This window comes from Ceratocystis lukuohia (genome assembly GCF_044167205.1).
Source record: "Ceratocystis lukuohia strain C4212 chromosome Unknown Supercontig3_pilon, whole genome shotgun sequence".
NCBI classification, from domain to species: domain Eukaryota; kingdom Fungi; phylum Ascomycota; class Sordariomycetes; order Microascales; family Ceratocystidaceae; genus Ceratocystis; species Ceratocystis lukuohia.
The window spans coordinates 3,225,247-3,243,697 of record NW_027263522.1 but is presented as its reverse complement, the minus strand read 5'-3'; the positions used below and the strand labels follow the sequence as shown (position 1 = coordinate 3,243,697).

Below are 18,451 nucleotides of genomic sequence, written 5' to 3'. Positions count from 1 at the left end.
ATAACAGCACTTTGCTCTGTACAGCCCTGGGGTTTCAAGAGTTTCCTAGTGTGAATGCCCGAAAATGACATGCTATGGATAAACCGAGGCCATTTCCAGCTAGGATTAACTCTCCCTATGAGCGGATGTTTGGACAAGCCTCTCCGTCTGAAGATATACAACTCTGTAAAGAGATTCTTCTTGCCAACTCTTTGACTGTAAAACGGCCTTTCACTTTGGAAGAGGTACATGCCCTCATGGAGGCACTTGAGGATACGTACATGAAGAATAGGTTCAGAGCTGCAGGCAAAATAGCACTAGAGTGGCTAGTGATGTGATGTTGTGAGGGTGTAATTGCTTAGCTGTTAGTGTCGACATTTAGTACTGCAAGAATTGCATACACTAAAACAATCAATATACGGAATAAATCCAGAGATGCTAAGTTATCTACGTCGATCTGCGTGATTTAGGGTTATGTATTTAGTTGATCTTCATTACATGATAGACTGTAGATAGTACTGCAAGTAGCTCGTTGCTATATTAGTAACATAGGCGGGATGCTGTAATACTTGGCTGATTTCCCGAAGATACACGGGGCTGCTTGCAGCTTGGGGCTTATACGCAGTGAAACAGCGCGCATTTATATTAGATTTATATTTTCGCGGGTGAAATTGCTTGCTAAAAAAAAATAAAACAGATAACAAGCTAACAAAGCCGTAATAAGGCTAACAAAAAGAGATGCTCAAACAAAACGCCTCAAATGTGATTTGCGGACTATACCAGTACCCAAAAAAAACAATCATATAGCCGTAAGTACCATACATGCTACTGTCACTGGAGCATGTATGCTAAGTTTGGGAGCTCACCCAAAAGCTTCTCGATGTCAGCCTTTTCCTCTGTGCTCAAGGAATGGTCGTCCGGCGGAGCTCCTGTAGGCTTTTCTGTAGACTGAGACAGCAACCCCGGCGCGTGTTCCGCATCCAAGGCTGGGGCTAGTAGCGTGGGCCCTGATGGAGACACAGGTTTAGGCGTATCGTCCCGTCCAGGCGGTGTCACCACAGGAGAACCCATAGCAAGGCTATGCCTCAGCGATGACGAAACTGTAGGCAAGGAAGGCGAGGGCGACACTGGGGAAACAACAGATAAAGCAGGCCCAATCGGAAGAGTGTGGCTAGGAAATAAGGGGGAGTCGCCAAGGTGATAACCGGATTTCCTTGGCTTTCCGACATCGTCTGATAGATCGGAAAGGTCCATCATTGAAGTAGCCGACAATGGTGACGGCGTGTACGGGCGGATTGTACCGTAGGGGGGGATGGAGCCTGACATTGATTGTTGACGACTCCGGGGGGAAATAGGGCAGGTAAAGATGGGGGACAGCGTGGCAATAGACGAAACTGGCGAGGAAGCCCCGGATGCGTACACAGAATGCGAGGGGGTGGGCATGGTGGCTAGAGTAGTGGGTATGGTTATAGGTAAGGGTACATGAAAGCTAGTGGAAATAATTTCAGAGCTCTCATCGTCCTGACCGGCCGCAAAAGAGGTCGAAGAGTCAACCATTTCCCCCCATTCATCATCGTCATCGTTGTCGCCGCCGGCAGCTTCAGCGTTGTGTTCGGTTGGAGTCTCTGGCTCGATCTCGGTCGATGCTCTTGTTGTAGTGCCGACATTTGGAGACGGAGGCTCAGTCTGAGAGACCACATTTGAGAGTCTTTTTGGTGTCATTTTCACATCCTCCCTTGTTGCAGCTGGAGAAGATGAGCTTTCTTGAGGTAGAGCCCGTCGAGTAGGAGGGGGCGTAATAGAAAAGACAATAGCATCACCCTTTTCCTTGATGGGGGTGGTTGGAGACCCAATGGAAGCAACAGAACTAACGGAGGATGCCGAAACATGGAACCCCCGGAATCCGGGCACGGAAATTGGCCGGGGCAGACGGCGTTCCTTCTCGGATTTCTTCAGCTCCAGTCTCTCGTTCAGTGCACTCATATCCACGGGGTCGCTAGCAGAAGTGTCATTCCAGCTAAACATCTTGGTGGAGGCCTTGGGAGCAAATACCTGGGCACCGCCAATACTACTCATAACACGGCCAACGGTGCTTCCCTCTTCCATCCACCGACGAACAATATTGACCGTGTCTTTTTGCACGATTGATTCAGTCCATCTAACCGGTCTGTAATTTGCGTCATCAGCAAGGTTGTGACGTCTAGTGGACCCATGGCGAGACACACGCAGCCAGGTACGGCGTTCAGAGGTTGTGACGAAGGAGTCATATATGGTTTGAGGGAGGACCTCCCGAGTAGTTGCTGCAGGATCACCAAGACCGGCATACAGTTTATCCACAAGGTCCATATCTATATCTTTATGCACCTTCAGCCATGGTATAGGATTCCGAGAACACGGACCGGCAGGTTGAGCGTCGAAAGACTCTGGTTCGTGCGGTGTATTTGAAACAGCAGGCCCTTGAGAAGAGCACTCGGATGATATACTGCTTTGTTTCTGGGATTCGGCTTCTAAGACTACAGTTGCATCCAAGGGCTCTTGTGCACGATCTATTGAAACAGGCACATCTTTGTCTGGCTCACTTTGAGAGTCGATATCCGAGGCGGAATTCGTCGTTGGTAGAGCCTCAGCCGCACCGCTTGGCAGTACACTTGCTTGCTCTTGTGCCGTGGCTTCTTTGCCTCGCTCTTGTCCAGCCTCATCTTTAGCCTGCTGGAGGTCGATAGTATCTTCAGTGCTCGGCTTGCCGGCTCTGGATGGCACATTTTCAACCGGACTGTGGCCGTTATGCGAGACAGGCGATAGTTGAGCCTGTGATACCTTTCGGGTTATGCCATCATATAAATCGACTAGAGATTGTACGCGCGAAGCGGACGCGGGCGATGCGGTCGAGGATTGGCGGGTTTTCCGCGGCTGTAATTGCTCGTCACCACTCGGATCTTGCGGGAGCTTCGGCGTTCTCTGTGCTGAGGGAGATTCCAAAGGAGACAGGAGCCGACCTGGACTGGTTGCCAGCTCAGCCTCGGCATTAACACTGCCATCTAGAGGGGGTTGGGAAATGATTTGTTTGTCTGACTCGAGATTAACCTGGTGGGGGGACTCGGGAGTGGGCTCAAACACAGTCTGAATATGCAATGAGGATGGGTCAATAGGAGTAATGGGGGACTCGATAGCTTCGTCTCTTATTGATGCCAGCGATGATTTGTCTTCACTTAATCGAGGCGGGTTATCGTCACAGTCATCAAACGAAGATGCATCTTCGGCAGTAGCCCAGGGGTCGACGGTAATTTCAACAGTAGCAGTGTTATTGCTGGTGTTAGTGCTGACGGACATCCCATTTTCCTGCTGTAGCAGCGGTGCGGCGCTGATTACAGATGTCTGCTTATCCGGGCGTATTTCATGAGGCTGACGACCGTTACAGTCATTTTCTCCCTGGAGGGTTGTAAAACTTGTATCAAGGGAATTATTCTGTGAACTTGGGTTGGCCCAGTCACCAAAACCATCATCGTCATCGGCCGACCAGAGGGAAGTTTCGTTCAGGTCAAGGATTTGCGTCTTGGGGAATAGTGAGGACGGCTGTGAAACATTATTTCCGCTGGTGATATTGGTTGCAAAAAAGACAGAAGCTCGCGATGGTGACGGGGTTCTCGAGGCTGGATTCGCCCACGGACTGCCCCAAGGATTATCCATTGGGAAGAGCACAGCATTGCCAGAAGGCAGGCTCTTGGTCTATAGAAAAACACAGGGCGACTTGAATGTGGAAGTTGTGGAAAGTTGGGAAGAACGAGACTAGTGACGAGACTGCGTATATATGTATCTACATATGTATGCTGTACGCAGAGGGGTACTACAAGGCCTTCCCGTATCAAGCCCCAGAGGATGTTGCCCCCTATGGAACACTGGCAGGGGGGGCTTGAAGAACAAGCAGCAAACAGGGATCAAGAAACTGTTGTTTGAAATTACAGGCCAAAGTCCGGCCCAAGCAGAGATGCACAAGTAGATGGTTACGAGAAATAACGTTGGACAATCACAAGTCAAAGACCAAAGGACACATACATTGCGGCCGGCCAGGAGACTGTTCACTTCACTGCACAATATATATATTATTGGGTGCATGAGATCATTGGCGATGTTAATGCGCATTAAGCACTGATCCAAGCGTTTGCCTGGGAGAGGGTAATCCTCGGCTAAATATACACTGAGCCAGCGGAATTGGGGGTCGCACTACCACTGTAGCGTGCTATACTAAGAGCCGCCCGGACTAAGCTACAGCCCGGGAAGCCGTTTCAGTCAAGAAATACGATCTGAAATTCGCCATTGAGAGGACACCTTCCCTGCTTGGCGCTTGTGGGCTTTACCGACTTTGTTTCCATTAGTTCGTGTTTATCCCTAGAGAGACGAAGCGCGCTACACAGAGCATGGCTCAAGGCTATTACTAAGCATTTTCTTTAGAGCCATCACCAGCTTATCTCTATCGCCGGCTGTGGCTTCATTGGTGCCAGCAAATAACCTAGTTGTCAGTTGCTAGTGCCTGACTGTATCGGTACCATAAATCTATAGTAGATAGGCAGACAACGTGCTTTAGGCTTTAAGTAGTCTCCAGCGGTCGTTATGCTCATAGGCTATTTTATCATGCTAACTTAAATAAATACCAACCGTCCGTACCTAACTTGCTAAGTTTCCCCTGTGCTTGATTATCAATCAAGAAATTATCTTGCTTTGTCATTGCGTTTTAGGAACCTCCCACAACTTCCGCTTTTTCCTATCTTCAAACAAGCATAAATGGCAACTGTTCTATGCAATTCACTACTAGAACTAAATTCAAGCACCTTTACAAAAAAACTATGGACGCCCTCCACACTACTGCTGATCGCGACGCAGGGGCTGACCTTGTGCCTCCTCGAGATCTGTCGCATCTCTTTTCTGAGGTTACAACAAATCGTCAGCCATCGCAGATTAAGGCTTACTACAAGTTTTTCCAAATTCCTGGTATTGGCAACATAGCAGCTGGTATATAATCCCCAACAGGGGGCTGACCTGTCTCCGCTAGACAATAAAATTATACTAACTAAACCTCAAGGCCTGCCGCATGTTAGCTTATTTCCCTTCGATACTTTAGAGGCCAACATTGCTCCACCCACTCGATGGACTCCGTCGGCCAGTGTTGATCCCAATTGTGGCCCTGATCCTGCCAATCTCTCATTGTGGTCCGGGGTATCGACCTCCCATATCACCGTGCCCAAAACCTCTGTCTGTTCTGACATAACTACGAAAATCGACCTAGCATCTGCTTTACAATACGGCACTTCTGACGGGTACCCAGCACTACGCTCGTTCTTACGCCAGTTCACCCGTGATGTGCTACACCCAAACTTTGCATACAAGGGCGGTCCTGAGATTATTCTTACCTGTGGCTCAACCGACGGCTTTAACAAGGCACTGCAGCTCTTGGTGAACTCATGGTCCCAAAATGACCCCGTTGGCAAACGCGAAGGCATCCTTGTTGAAAAGTACATGTACTCCAACGTGCTAGCCCAAGCCAAACCGCTCGGAGTGAACATCGCCTCGGTGGAGCTAGACGACCAGGGCCTTGTCGCACACGGCCCTGGCAGCTTGGATGATGTCCTCGCGAGCTGGGACGAGACTAAAGGCAAACGTCCGCATATCTTGTATACCGTGACAACAGGCCACAACCCCACAAGCGGTGTTCTGTCGGTTCAGCGACGCAAGGAAATATATACAGTCGCGTGCAAGTATGACATTATCATTGTCGAAGACGATCCCTATTGGTACCTCCAATTTCCCAGCTCCAGCGCCAGCCAAGCCAAGTCACGCGATCAGCCCGTGCCCTCTACAGAGCTGCTGACAGCTGGCTGGACGCCAACACACCGATCCGGCTATAGATTCATCGACTCTCTTGTCCCTTCATTCTTGCAATTCGACACTGAGGGCCGTGTTATCCGCTTGGACACTTTCAGCAAGACCATTGCCCCTGGTTGCCGCCTAGGCTGGATCACTGCACAACCTGCCTTCATTGAGCGCTTCATGTGCATCACCGAAGCCACCACTCAACAACCATCTGGCTTTGTGCAGAGCATGGTAGCCACATTGCTGCTTGGCTCTCAGCCTCCAGCCGTCATGACTGCCTATCAACGACTCACGCGCTATGAGCAGGCGCTTTTCTCAGGGTGGAACATGGATGGCTGGGTGCGCTGGTTAGCCGGTCTTAACGGTGCGTATGAGCGTCGTATGAGCCTTATGAGCCGCATCATAGACCAAGGCACTTACCAACTTAAGCAATCGACTCCCATTGACCCCGTTGTATCTGATTGGGGCGTCATCACCAAGACACGCTTGCTGTCGTTCAACTGGCCCCAGGGCGGCATGTTCCTTTGGCTGCGAATCCACTTCGAAAACCACCCACTATGGCGTTCTCGTGGCACCGAGAATAGTCTGATAACCGGGCCTATGCTATCTACTGCGCTGCTAGTATTCCTAATGGACAAGCCATTCCTCGTATTGGCTTCTCCGGGTCTTATGTTCAGCGCTAACGATCAAATCAGAGAAGAAAGCGGCTGGCGCTTTTTCCGTCTTTGCTTCGCCGCCGAGGACGAAGACAAGATTGAATCCATCACTAAGCGGTTTGTTGATGGCGTGCAGCGCTTTTGGCGAATCAAGGACCCCGCCGAAGTCAAAAGACTTGTCAAGAAATTTTCCAGTCCAGACTCAGACACTTCTGACCTGAATGGAGCCGCTAGCTTGGCATCTCCCATGAATTGCTAAATGTGATTTAAGGTGTACATAGTCCTAAGGACGGTTGGAAGAGAATATTTGTTTGCTCACTTAAATACGTCATAGTTATGATTTCACTTTTTTATATTGAGTCGTCACTTATGAAGACAGGTACTGTAAATATGAGTGAATCCAGAAAGCCCCATTTTATGTTTTCATCAATGCTCTGGTTCAGAGCTGTGTTGACTCCCGTCCTGATTACCTAGACGCCAAACACTTGTATCAAAAGAAATGCGCATATCTAAACCGATGGACCTATGTTTTATTTGCTTGAAAAAGTCCCATTTTTGTTCGCTTTATTCATTCATAGAAGCCTGCCTACAAAGCAACAACTCGTGTCTCCACAACTATACATTAACTTACGCTTTCTTGGCGAAAGTGGCAGCGTAGGGGTTGAGGCGGAGCATGACCTGCTTGTTGCGGAGAGGGTTCTTCTTCTGGACCGAGGCGCGGCGGGTCAGCTTCTCGCCCTTGGGAGCGTTCAGGGCGGACTGAGTCTCGGAAGAGTTGATCAGTCTGCCGAGGTCGGCCTGCGACACAATGTTGGAGGGCAGGAGGAAGTCCTTCTTCAGGGCAGAGGCCTCAGTGGTAGAGCCGTAGATGGTGTCCAGAGCCTTGAAGGCAGCGGAGGTCCAAATGACGAAGCGGCCAAGGTGACCACCAGGAGCAAGCTGGAGCAGGTTCAGGGCGGTGACAGGAGAGGTCTCGACACCGGGGATGTTGCGGAGACCGGTCACGAGCTCCTTGCCATCGGTCTCAGCGTCGTAGACGAAGAGAGGACCACGGCGCTGGCGAGTGCGGCGGCCACGGAGCTTACCCTTACCAGCACGGAGCTTCTTGGAGGCCTTGACCTTCTCGAGCTCGGGGCCGGCACCGACAGCCTTCAGCAGAGAAATGGCAGAGGCAGTCTTAGAAATAGCGGACTCGGCAACCAGGGCAGAGTCAACGACCAGGGGAACCTCGGGGATGGTGGAGACCTGGTGACCACGGGCCAGCAGCAGGGGAGCGACGGCAGAGGCAGCAACGGCAGAGACAGTAGCATAGCGCCTGCAACTTGTTAGATTCTATTGCCTTTAATACAGGGTGTTTATAGCGGCCAACTTACTTCTGGTTCTGGTTGATCTTGACGTGCCACTTACGCCAGACCTTGGTGGGGGCGAACATGCGACCGGAACGGCACATGTTACCGAAGGCGGCCTGACCAGCACGGTGGGTACCGGAACCAGAGACACGAGGGATACGGGCAACAGCACGACCTATTCGCCTGTTAGTTTCGGGCCCCAATATGTGGTGATTGAAGATTTTTCTCGATGTGGGGTAAATTGAGTTGAAAGACAAATTTTGGAATGGCTGAGCAAGTATTGATGAGCAGACTATAGCCCATAAACAGTTGATTGCCTAATGGTAGGCCAAAGCAAAAACTTTCCATGCGAATTTCGGACTCAAGTAGTGTTGTTTTGCGGTGCTTTGTTTTTGGAGCGGAGCGGTGTATGTGGATGGGTAAACTAACCAGTTCCCCAAGACTCAGCAGAGGTCTGGTGACCGGCCTTCTCGCTGACGGAGTAGGGCTGGCGGCGGTTCTTGTTCATGCCAGTGTGAACGTGCTGAACGATATCAGGACGGATAGGGCTGGAAAAGACAGCGGGGATGGTGAGGGTGGCGCCAGTAGCGACGCCATCCTTTCCGATGATGTTGACAGTAGGACGGGAAGCCATTGTATCTATCTCGGTCGTCTGTATTGAAAAGCAGTTTGTTAGAAGTCTAAAAAGAAGAAAAAGAACTAATTGATGGAAGTTAAGATAGTGTACGTCGCTTCTGGCAGAAACGGCGACTCTCCGACAAGAACGTACCTGTGACTTCGGTATGGTGATGAGCAAACACTGGAGGTGTGGAGGGTGCGTGGAGAATTCGCACCAGTAAACTTTTGGGTAGACTGAATTTTTTGAATTTTGGTGGGCTTGTGGCCCTAAATGGCATATTTCCGCCACAAAATGAGCGTCTCAGTCACGTGAGCGTGCTATCACTTATCTACCAGATGTGGGGCGCTGTGTGTGGCGGCTACAATTCATAGTCTTTCCTTATTGGGATAGGCTAAGAGGGATCCCTGTCAAGAAACGGAAACGTCATGATCAAATCGAGGGGCAATTGGTCAGCAAACCAGACAAGGTCTTGAGTCAGGCACATACAACCCGTTCCTATTTATAAAGGGTCATTAAGTAGCACATTGTCTATTTATCCCCTCTTACTACGTCATTTATTTTTGCATGTGCGCCTTTGAACATGTCTACCTCGAAAGTCAAGCGCATTGTGTTGGTATGTATGGCGCCTCTCCAACTTCTTCAATGTCCAATTACCAAAGCCAGTCAATACAACTTACACTAGAATAGGTTCTATCCGGCAAAGGCGGAGTTGGGAAGTCGTCAGTGACAACTCAGATAGCTCTCTCATTGAGTTTAGCTGGCCATTCTGTCGGGGTACTTGATGTGGATCTTACGGGTCCTTCCATGCCCCGTATGCTTTCCATAGAAGATGCCAAAGTTCACCAAGCACCCGGAGGGTGGCTTCCAGTAACCGTTCATGAAGCCGATTCTGAAAGAGGAATCGGGTCTCTTAGAGCCATGAGTCTAGGGTTCTTACTACCCGACAGAGGGGATGCAGTTGTCTGGCGGGGGCCTAAGAAGACAGCGATGGTGAAGCAATTTTTATCAGATGTTCTGTGGGACGAGACAGACTACCTCCTCATTGACACCCCTCCTGGGACCAGCGATGAGCACATATCATTAGCGGAGAATCTGCTGCGCGATGCTCAACCAGGGCAGGTGGCTGGTGCAGTGATTGTCACGACGCCACAAGCAGTGGCAGTTGCAGATGTGCGAAAAGAATTAAACTTCTGCGCGAAGACTGGAATACGTGTGCTTGGAGTTATTGAAAACATGAGCGGTTTCGTGTGTGAGAACTGCTCAGAGTGCACAGATATCTTTGGATCTGGCGGTGGAAAAGTCATGGCCGAGGACTTCAAGGTACCATTCCTTGGGTCTATCCCTATCGACATGCAGTTTATCCAGTTGATTGAGACTGGCAGAAAGCCGCGGTATCCTGCAGGTACGAAAGTGAACGGCAAGGATATATCAACCACTGAAGAGGAAAACTCTGAGGGAGACACAGAAGCGCAACAGAACAGCTCGTTAGTGAGCAAGTATAGATGTTGCTCGTTGTCTTACCTGTTTGAAGGTATCATACAACAAATGAAGGATAACATCTAAATAATAGCACAGAGAAAAAGTCAAGGCTTGCAGAAAAGCACATCGGCCAGCTGGATGTTTCGTGTGTAAGCAACCAACTAGATGCAGACCGCCAAATGCCCGAGGCTCAAAGGGCCGCTGTCGAGGCCTGCAGGGACCCTGACATCACCATGTATGCCGTTTTTTGGGCGGCAAGTCTTATATTGATATGTTTAGATAGGAGGTTCAAGCTAGGTCCTATTATAGACTATCGGCGAGCTTGCGATGCCGTATCACCCTACAATAAACACTAATAGGCGGGATGGAGGCATTTGCCTCCCCAAGGCCACACAGAACGAGCAATCCTCCCGCCCTTTTGACCGGTTGATCTATGAGTACAGCCGCGGGCCTCAAATCATAGAGAAAGCATATAGAGTTACGACGAAAGGGCAGCAGCAGTAGACAAGCAAACAAGAGGGGCGTGTGCAGGGTGGGCCTCATTGACACTATCGGAGTTAGCCTTGTGGAACTTGGACCAAGAGCAATTATGCTCACACACGAATTTGACGCAGGCCGGGGCTTTAGTCGGCCAATCAATGGATCTATGTTCCATAAAGACCCACTAAAAGGTCCATTGAAGGCCCACAAAATAGAAAAGAAAAAAGAAGTGGGATGTTAGTGGAGAAGGCCACAGGGAGTCTACAGAGCGTCTATAGAGAACTTGCAAAATACTACAGAGGGTCTACACAGTCCTACAGACACCCCACTTCAAGCACCGCAGCACCGCAGCCCCGCACACCCCATTTTGATGCACAGAAAAATTGTTTTCAGCCAAAAAAGGGAAGAACAGTCAATAGGGGATTTGCTGGCTTCCAGAACCCTCGGTAGCTGCAGGCTCAAACTGTCACGTCGTCCTCCAAAGAGGAGAGGAAAAAGAGGCATTTCTTTGGCGGCTCATGATCATCATGGCGCGCACATTCGAAGACAAATTTTGCCGACTCGAAACGGCTTTCCTCCTAGTCTCAACGTCATAGCCTACAGCCGTCTCTCGACGGCAACTTGCGTTGTTCTGTATTGCAGAAGGTTTTGCTTTCAAAGACTCTTTTGGGCTTTTCGATAACTGTCGTTTGATGTCAACATTGTTTGTGTCCCCTAGCGTCTCTTGAGAGAAAACTTGATTGCCCTAAACGGTCTTGTTGTTTACTCTTTTCTCAGAGCCCATGATCCTGCTCTTCATTTCGTGCAGGAAGTGAGAAGAGAAACAGGAAAAATTAGGGAAAAAAAGCACACGAAAGCCCATCCATTGGATTCCTTTGTGCTGGCCCTGGTTCTAGTCCTGCCTACACACCAGCCCATATACAGTCAGTGAGTGTGAGCCATAGAGAAAGCGAGCCTGACTGACCCTGTCATTCCATGGCTCGCTCTCTACGTTCTTGTTCCCTTTTAGTCTTTAGCACCTCTACTAATGGTCAACTTTTATTCTTAGCCTACCAAATCATTTTTTTTCTTCTTCAAAGAACAACGACCTACCTACAAGGCCGAATCACGCACCCGCAAGCTCTCGCCTCTTCGCTGTATACAAGAAGATACACACTTTACACGAGTCTCACACACCCATTGGATTGTCAGCTCCCAGATAGTCTCGTCTGCTGGGCCCGATACTTCATCATAGGTATCGGTTTCTGCACGATTGAGGTCGCAACAGAGCCATCATTCCGGTCCTAAAGATCTTCCATCTTCCCATCCGCGGCCGACCTCCTTAACGTCCCTTAGTGACGTTATTTTCTGTTTCATATATATTGTAGCTGGCAACCGCCAGCACTTATACCAGGCCACCACGCTTCCTGTGGGCCTACTCTCTCAAACGAGCACCGCATAGTTCGTTTGAGTGGTAGCTAGTGCTCCGCGGATCCAGCGATCACAGCTCGGAGAGATAGAAAGATCGACCGGTGCTTAGCTTCCTGTATCCATCGCGAGAACAACACTGCGCTGCGCTGAGCCAGTTCTTCGAGTCCAGCTCGCTCATCCCCGCTGTTATCCGCCTCTCTTTTCCAACCTTGCAAGATGAGTTCCTCTTTCTACAGCAACAGCCTCAACATGATGAGCATGTCTATGGGCACTCCCTCGCGTACCATCAACCATGATGTTGCCGCTGACCTCGACTCGACTAATGCCTTCGAGGGTAAGTCCTTTCTTATCCTTTTTCTCCACTCCTTTTTCCTTGTCTTCTCATTGTTGCCCATTATACGCCTCCCCAAATATACTATACATCACATCTCATATACCGTGTATTGAGTGCTAAAATATTTTTTCCTTCAGGTCCTGAAAAGCTGCTGGAGGTTTGGTTTGCCCCCAGCCCCACTTCCCTGCCGTCTTCCGTCAAGGAGAACGGCCTCAAGGCTGTTCCTGCCGAGAAGTGGGTTTCCATGCTTGACATGGTCAACTGCAAGATTCTTTCAGTCCTCAATTCTGAAAATGTCGATGCTTACCTTCTTTCTGAGTCCAGCATGTTCGTCTTCCCTCACAAGATTATTCTCAAGACTTGTGGTACCACCACTCTGCTTTTGGGCCTCCAACGTCTCCTGCATATTGCCGCCCTTCATGCCGGCTTCCCCTTCCACAATGCTGAGTCTGTCGAGGAGATCAAAGCTGCCGCTACTCCTTACCGTGTATTCTACAGTCGCAAAAACTTTTTGTTCCCTGACAAACAGCACGGCCCTCACCGCAGCTGGAACCAAGAGGTCAAGTACTTGGACGACATGTTTGAAGGCGGCAGTGCCTACATGGTTGGAAAGATGAACGGAGACCACTGGTACCTGTACATCACCTCGCCTCAGAGCTCCATCACCCCTCCTCGGACCCCCGACGAGGAAGATTTGCTGCCTGACGGCTTCACCCGTGATCAGCTAGCAAGAATCCCGACTGTTATTTCGGGCCGCTTTGGTGGCGCTGGATCTGAGGAGGTTAACGACGAAACCCTCGAGATTCTCATGACTGACCTTGATCCTAAACACGCCAAGCAATGGTACCTTGAGCACGCGAGTGCGGTCGCGGGTGAGAAGGGCCTTGCTGATGTGTACACACCTGCCAAGGTGAATGGCAAACACGAGGACTTTGCTGATGTCTTTGGCAATGGCGGCCGTCTTGACGAAGACGGCGCTACTGAGACCCAGGAAGAGCTGGCTCTACAGGACAGTCTAACCACTGAGGGTCACGCCTACGGGACCATTGTTAGCAACAACTGTGGCCTGGCCGATGTCTACCCTACTTCACAGTATCCTGATGCACGCATCGATGCCTACCTGTTTACGCCCTGCGGTTTCTCTGCCAATGGTGTCGTTCCCGCCCCTCCAGCCTCCGTTAACGCTGAAGGCAGCCAGGACGGCAAGTCTAGGGAGTCTCCTGCCGCTCACTACTTCACTGTGCACGTGACCCCCGAGCCGCAGTGCTCATACGCCTCATTCGAAACTAACGTGCCTAGTGGCCAAAGTGGACGCACCACTGGCGATATCATTGAGCATGTAGTGGGTATTTTCCGGCCGGGCCGTTTCAGCGTCACTCTATTTGAGGCCAAGGATGCTCGCAAAGACCGCTTTGACCAGGACGGGTCGCTTGTGCGTACTAAGAAGGTGGCTTGCCCCGTTCGCGGATACAAGCGCATCGACCACATTGTACACGACTTTGAGGACTACGATCTGGTCTTCCGTTTTTACGAGCGAGACGACTGGACTGGCTCGCGCACAGCTCGCGTGGGCGAGTTCTGCATGTAGGCAACAAGGTGAAGCTGCAATATATAGCCTATGGGGGAAGATATGTGCTATTCTTTTTTACAAATAATGATATGGTAAACCACAGAGACATGATGCGATGTTTTGTGCCAATTGGATATAGTTTAAGCTTAGTTCTAACTATTAGGAGCTTCATAATGCAACAAATGTTGCTTATCGTCACTTATCTGTTCCCTGTCCTGTTGCTATCACAGTTAGCAAGAGTTTCTTCATTTCATGGTGTCAAACAAGGATCCAAAATTCAATATGTCCAGTCTATATAACTTTTGGCTCAATCTAGTCCGTTGCTACATGATATAAGAAATAATAATAATACAAAGTAGGTGGGCGGGGGCGACGACGAAATGGTAATAGTACACGGCACACAAGGCCAAAGGGGGGGGGGGGGAGGAAAAGGAAAACGCAGGGCACCCCCAACATCAAGGAAAGAAAGAAACAAAAAACGGACGTATAAACACAACTCGTACAGAAACACACCATGTCCTTTTTTCTCGGAGCCCATGTCTACTTGCTTTCCTTAGGCGCATCTTCGTCTCCAGCACCAGCCTCGGCCTGGACATCCTCTTCCGGCTCAATCACTAGTGAGTCCATCTCCTTGAGGGATTCATGGACATCGCCATACCTAGGCTCCTCATCACTCTTCTGAGTCTCGGTCTCAGTCTCGTTCTTAGCCTCGACATCGGCCGCTAGCGACCGCTCAAACACATCACCCCATTTCAACTCGAGATTGAGATCCTGCGGCTTTAGGAAGTACAGGGGCTTATTCTTCGCTTCATGATCAACACGCCTGCGGTATGAACGACCCGCAGCGCTAAACTGCGCTAGCATGCGCTGGTAGGCACGCGCATACTCGCTGTCTGTCTCAGCCATAGAATCGTCTTTCTGCAATGTCTTCTTGCGTCGATCCTTCACCTGCTTATACAGACGCCAGGCACGGCCCTTATCCATCTCCTGGATGTTGTACTCTAGATCCCATTTAGACCCGCGAGTAAATCTGTCTGGCCGTGTGACGTACTTGCCATCAACCTTGTTTTTGATTGTCAAGATCAGGCCAGTCAGCTCGCCGAGATCTTCTGCAGGCACTTCATCGGCTGCAGTATCAGCAGTAGCTTCGCTTGAAGTAGTAGTGGCTTTACTGTCACCCTTGGACTCAGAGGTGCGGTTTTCAACCACTAGCTCAGACAAGATACGTTCGAATTCACGCAACTTGTTGAGGGAATCTGGAGCCGCCTCGTCTTTGCTGGGGGGCTGGTATTCATCAGCCTGCTCGGCAAGATGGCGGATCAGGTCCTTCAAGCTCGATTGGCCGGGATGCTCAGGGCGGGAGTAGTCGATAGCTTCTTCAGCCTCCATAGCTTCTCTGATAGCAATGTCTTCGGCCTGTTCAGTGGTGTCTGTTGCAGTGTCCCTAGAAATCTCCTCGGCAGGAGAGGCATCTTCGAGCTTCTCTGCAGTTTCTGGGAGGGTCTCCCCAGAGCATTCTCCAATGATTTCGCCCTTGACCGCCACCTCCTCAACAGTAGGCTGTTCGAAGGTATTCTGATCGTCAACACCCTCCTCTGTTGGCTCAGTATCTTCGGCCTCGGCCTCACCTTGGGTGCCGGTAAGAGTCTCTAGCAGATCCTGGACATATTCGCGGCCTTGCTGACCAGTTGCATCGTTTTGCAGAAGGCCACTCTGACGGAGGGCAATCTGAATAGCACGGCGAACATAGGGAAGGCCTAGCTCCTCGCTCTCAACGGCCTCTTCGGCCTTGCTAGTCACCTCACTCCAGACAGCTTCGCTTGACCAGGCACCCTCATCTTCATCAGGCCCCTGTGCAGCAACTTCTGAACACTCAGTTTCAGCCTCAGCTTCAACCTCAGCCTCGCCTTCAGCCTCCACGACAGCAGTTGGCTTTTCGTCGGTAGCCGGTAGGTCGTCTTTGTAAGCCATCATCTGGTTCTCAAAACGCATAATCTCATCTTTGTTCGCATTTTGAATCTCATGAATCTCCTCCTTTGTCACTGGCTCAGCGAAGAAGTACATTAATGGCGGGGTGGTGGGACGTGTTTCGATATGTAGACGCAGAGACTGCTTAGGGTACTTCTCGGTGACAATGTTTAGCATTTCGTTTAGAAGCTGCAGACTTAGCTTAAACTCGGCATCGCCCAGCGCTGTTTCTTCAGTTCCATGAATTGCCGAATCCATCTCGTTAAGTGAAATATACTGGAAGCCAAATATGCGATTGATATTGTGGAAGGCGACAAATATACCGTCCATCAGACCCATGCGCACCTGTAGCGAGTACTTGAGAAAAGCAGAGCGAATCATGTCAAAATACTCCTTTTCAAAGGACTCCCAGTTACCGTAGCGGCCCTTGATTTCGTAGCCACAGGCATCCTTGAAGTTCGTCATATCCATACGAATAGACACAACGGCACGAGTCTTTAAATCAAAATTTCCCACGCCAGGTAGTCGCTTGTCATTAGCATCTAGCTGGGAACGAATCATGAAGTCCCCAAGGGTTGCAAAACTAAAGGCTTCTTCTGCATTGCGCTCCTCTTCGCTGATTTCAGATGACCGCGAGCGGTGGTACCGATCAAAGTCTTTGGGCTCTAGTGTAAGCAGCTTCTCCATAGACTTTCCCAGCATACTCAGGATGTTAGGACTATCAAATTCCTTGTCGGCATCCATAGCATAGGTGCCATCATTGTAGTGCAAGAAAGACGCAGAGGGCGCCCGGGTAATACGGGTGAAAGTGAGAGGTTCGGCCTTGAAGCCACGAGACATGTTTGAGGCTGCAATTGGTCTCCAGCCCGAAAGCAGGAAGTGGAATTGCGACACAGATGAGGTCATACTAGATGTAGAGCCACTATACTTCTTGGCAAACGCCTTTGCCTTACCGGCCAGGTTGGTATCCTTGGAAGACGTTACATACTCCTTGAGCGCGCGGAAATCGAACTCGTTGACGGGCATGATCTTGGCCAGAGAAGGATCAAAGTTAAATACTCCAGAGCGAGGATCTTGCAGGTGATATACACCAGGGTTGAACAGCACGCGTTCAAGCCCGTGGCAAAGCTTAGCAACTTCTTCGCCTTGCTCGACCTGTACATAATTGAGATCGCGAGCCCTGATTGTCTTGACATCAACCTTTTCCTGGTTGGAACTGGCCTTGGCGGACTTCTTCTTGCCAGCCGGCTTTTCCTTCTTGTCCTCCGGTTTCTTCTCCTTTTTCTCTTTCTTCTTTTTGCCTGGCTGGGCCGCCTTGTCCTCACCCTTGTCTTCAGAACCCTCGACAGATGCCTCGGCCTTTTTGGAGGCTGCGGACTTTTTTTTCTTCTTCTTGAGAGACTTGGTGAGTATGTCTTGAACTCCGGGGATGTTCTTTAGTACCTTGGCGGCGCCCTTCTTAAGCGTGTCTTCTTCTGTAAGCACCACAAGATCTGAGGTTGAGCCTTCTATATCAGGGACATATTCGGGCATGGAAGTACCGTTTTCGCCAGCAACATCATTAGGGGTCGGAAGCTCCGAAGAAGAAGAAGCACTAAGCCGCTGCGCAAGTGACTTGAGCCCCATAGCATGCGCTATTGACCCGGGGCCGGGGTTAGAAGTGTTTTCGCCAGCACGCTGTGCCAATTTCTCACCACGCTCAGCCTTGCGTCGTTGTTTCCTTCTTAACTTGGCGTTTTGTATCTTCTTCGCTTGCGCAGATTCTAGAGACTCAGAGCCGCTGCCCTGCTTAGTCTGCTTTTTAGGCGGGGCTCCCATACCAGACGAAATGACCTCCCGCACAATGGTCAAATCGTCTTCATTGACAGTCTCGGTGATCACGTCCGAAGGCTGAATGACCTCATTTTCGTAAATTTGGTCCACCACGTCATTTTGACCCTCAGCCTCCATAAGAGGTTCGGTGATATCATCCTGATTGTGTATGCGGTGTAGCGGCAACTGAGTATGCAGATCACGACTGGCGTGTATAACGGATATATAGAAGGACGTGGTTGAGCGGACCGAGGAAGGGGCCAATGACCGCCGTAAGCTATGCGAATTTACAGAGCAGCCATTGCGGAGGACTGGCACGATATGGCGAAGCATGTCGGCTGTCGGGGTCGTAGGGTCGCCGGCGATGCTATATCTAGATAAGGACGAAGAAAGAAGATTTTTCGGTTAAGGATTTTGAGGTGATGGAAAAGAGTAGAGAGTAGCCAGAAGAGTAACTACCACAAAACGCAAAAAGAGAAAAAAAACATCAAGAGGCAAATGGGTATAATTCCTTACAGATGGGGACAAAAGGAAAAGAAGAAAAAAAATGGGAAATAAGTGACGATGCGGAATTGTAAAAGTTGATTTTGCGTTAATCATTTATCAATTACCGTCTTTTTTAGTCCTCGTTCAAGACTTTTTTTCTGAGGAAAAGACTGCTGCCCCACCAATGAGGCTTTTGTGTAACAATAGAATGTAATGCGATGCTTAGTCATCGCAGTGATTCAAATGAAAACTTGTATAGTGCCCAAGTGCATTTAAGCAGCTCCCTAAAAAGAAACAAGATATAATATATATATGAGAGTGTTATGGCCCATGAGACGAGATCAAGACAAACATAACGCAGGCTTGAAAGTGCAATCAACATAGTACTAATAAAAGAAAGCAACAATCAGATACCCCCAGAGGCCAATGCCCATTCATACATAG

The 18,451-nt window shown here is 49.8% G+C and overlaps 6 protein-coding genes across 6 annotated transcripts; 3 read left to right on the top strand and 3 right to left on the bottom strand.

Moving 5' to 3' along the window:
- Positions 1-810: 810 nt before the first annotated feature.
- Positions 811-3,666, bottom strand: HOO65_030833 (putative glucan 4-alpha-glucosidase-like protein; the record flags this gene model as incomplete). The annotated part of the gene is made up of 1 exon (XM_071000496.1): positions 811-3,666. The coding sequence occupies one exon, from the start codon at positions 3,664-3,666 to the stop codon at positions 811-813; it is 2,856 nt and encodes a 951-aa protein (XP_070860512.1).
- A 1,154-nt stretch (positions 3,667-4,820) lies between these two features.
- Positions 4,821-6,759, top strand: HOO65_030832 (aromatic amino acid aminotransferase; the record flags this gene model as incomplete). The annotated part of the gene is made up of 2 exons (XM_071002031.1): positions 4,821-4,986; positions 5,057-6,759. 2 exons carry the CDS (start codon positions 4,821-4,823, stop codon positions 6,757-6,759), a joined length of 1,869 nt encoding a protein of 622 aa, XP_070860511.1.
- A 368-nt stretch (positions 6,760-7,127) lies between these two features.
- On the bottom strand, positions 7,128-8,483 carry HOO65_030831 (60S ribosomal protein uL4; the record flags this gene model as incomplete). The annotated part of the gene is made up of 3 exons (XM_071002210.1): positions 7,128-7,815; positions 7,874-8,024; positions 8,279-8,483. The coding sequence occupies 3 exons, from the start codon at positions 8,481-8,483 to the stop codon at positions 7,128-7,130; spliced, it is 1,044 nt and encodes a 347-aa protein (XP_070860510.1).
- A 565-nt stretch (positions 8,484-9,048) lies between these two features.
- Positions 9,049-10,451, top strand: HOO65_030830 (Cytosolic Fe-S cluster assembly factor cfd1; the record flags this gene model as incomplete). Its single annotated transcript, XM_071002192.1, has 4 exons — positions 9,049-9,081; positions 9,156-9,952; positions 10,039-10,182; positions 10,307-10,451. 4 exons carry the CDS (start codon positions 9,049-9,051, stop codon positions 10,449-10,451), a joined length of 1,119 nt encoding a protein of 372 aa, XP_070860509.1.
- Positions 10,452-12,053: 1,602 nt separating this feature from the next.
- HOO65_030829 (S-adenosylmethionine decarboxylase proenzyme) lies at positions 12,054-13,759 on the top strand (the record flags this gene model as incomplete). Its single annotated transcript, XM_071002093.1, has 2 exons — positions 12,054-12,171; positions 12,309-13,759. The coding sequence occupies 2 exons, from the start codon at positions 12,054-12,056 to the stop codon at positions 13,757-13,759; spliced, it is 1,569 nt and encodes a 522-aa protein (XP_070860508.1).
- A 522-nt stretch (positions 13,760-14,281) lies between these two features.
- Positions 14,282-17,854, bottom strand: HOO65_030828 (Mitochondrial membrane protein Pet127; the record flags this gene model as incomplete). Its single annotated transcript, XM_071000495.1, has 1 exon — positions 14,282-17,854. The coding sequence occupies one exon, from the start codon at positions 17,852-17,854 to the stop codon at positions 14,282-14,284; it is 3,573 nt and encodes a 1,190-aa protein (XP_070860507.1).
- Between the last annotated feature and the right edge of the window lie 597 nt (positions 17,855-18,451).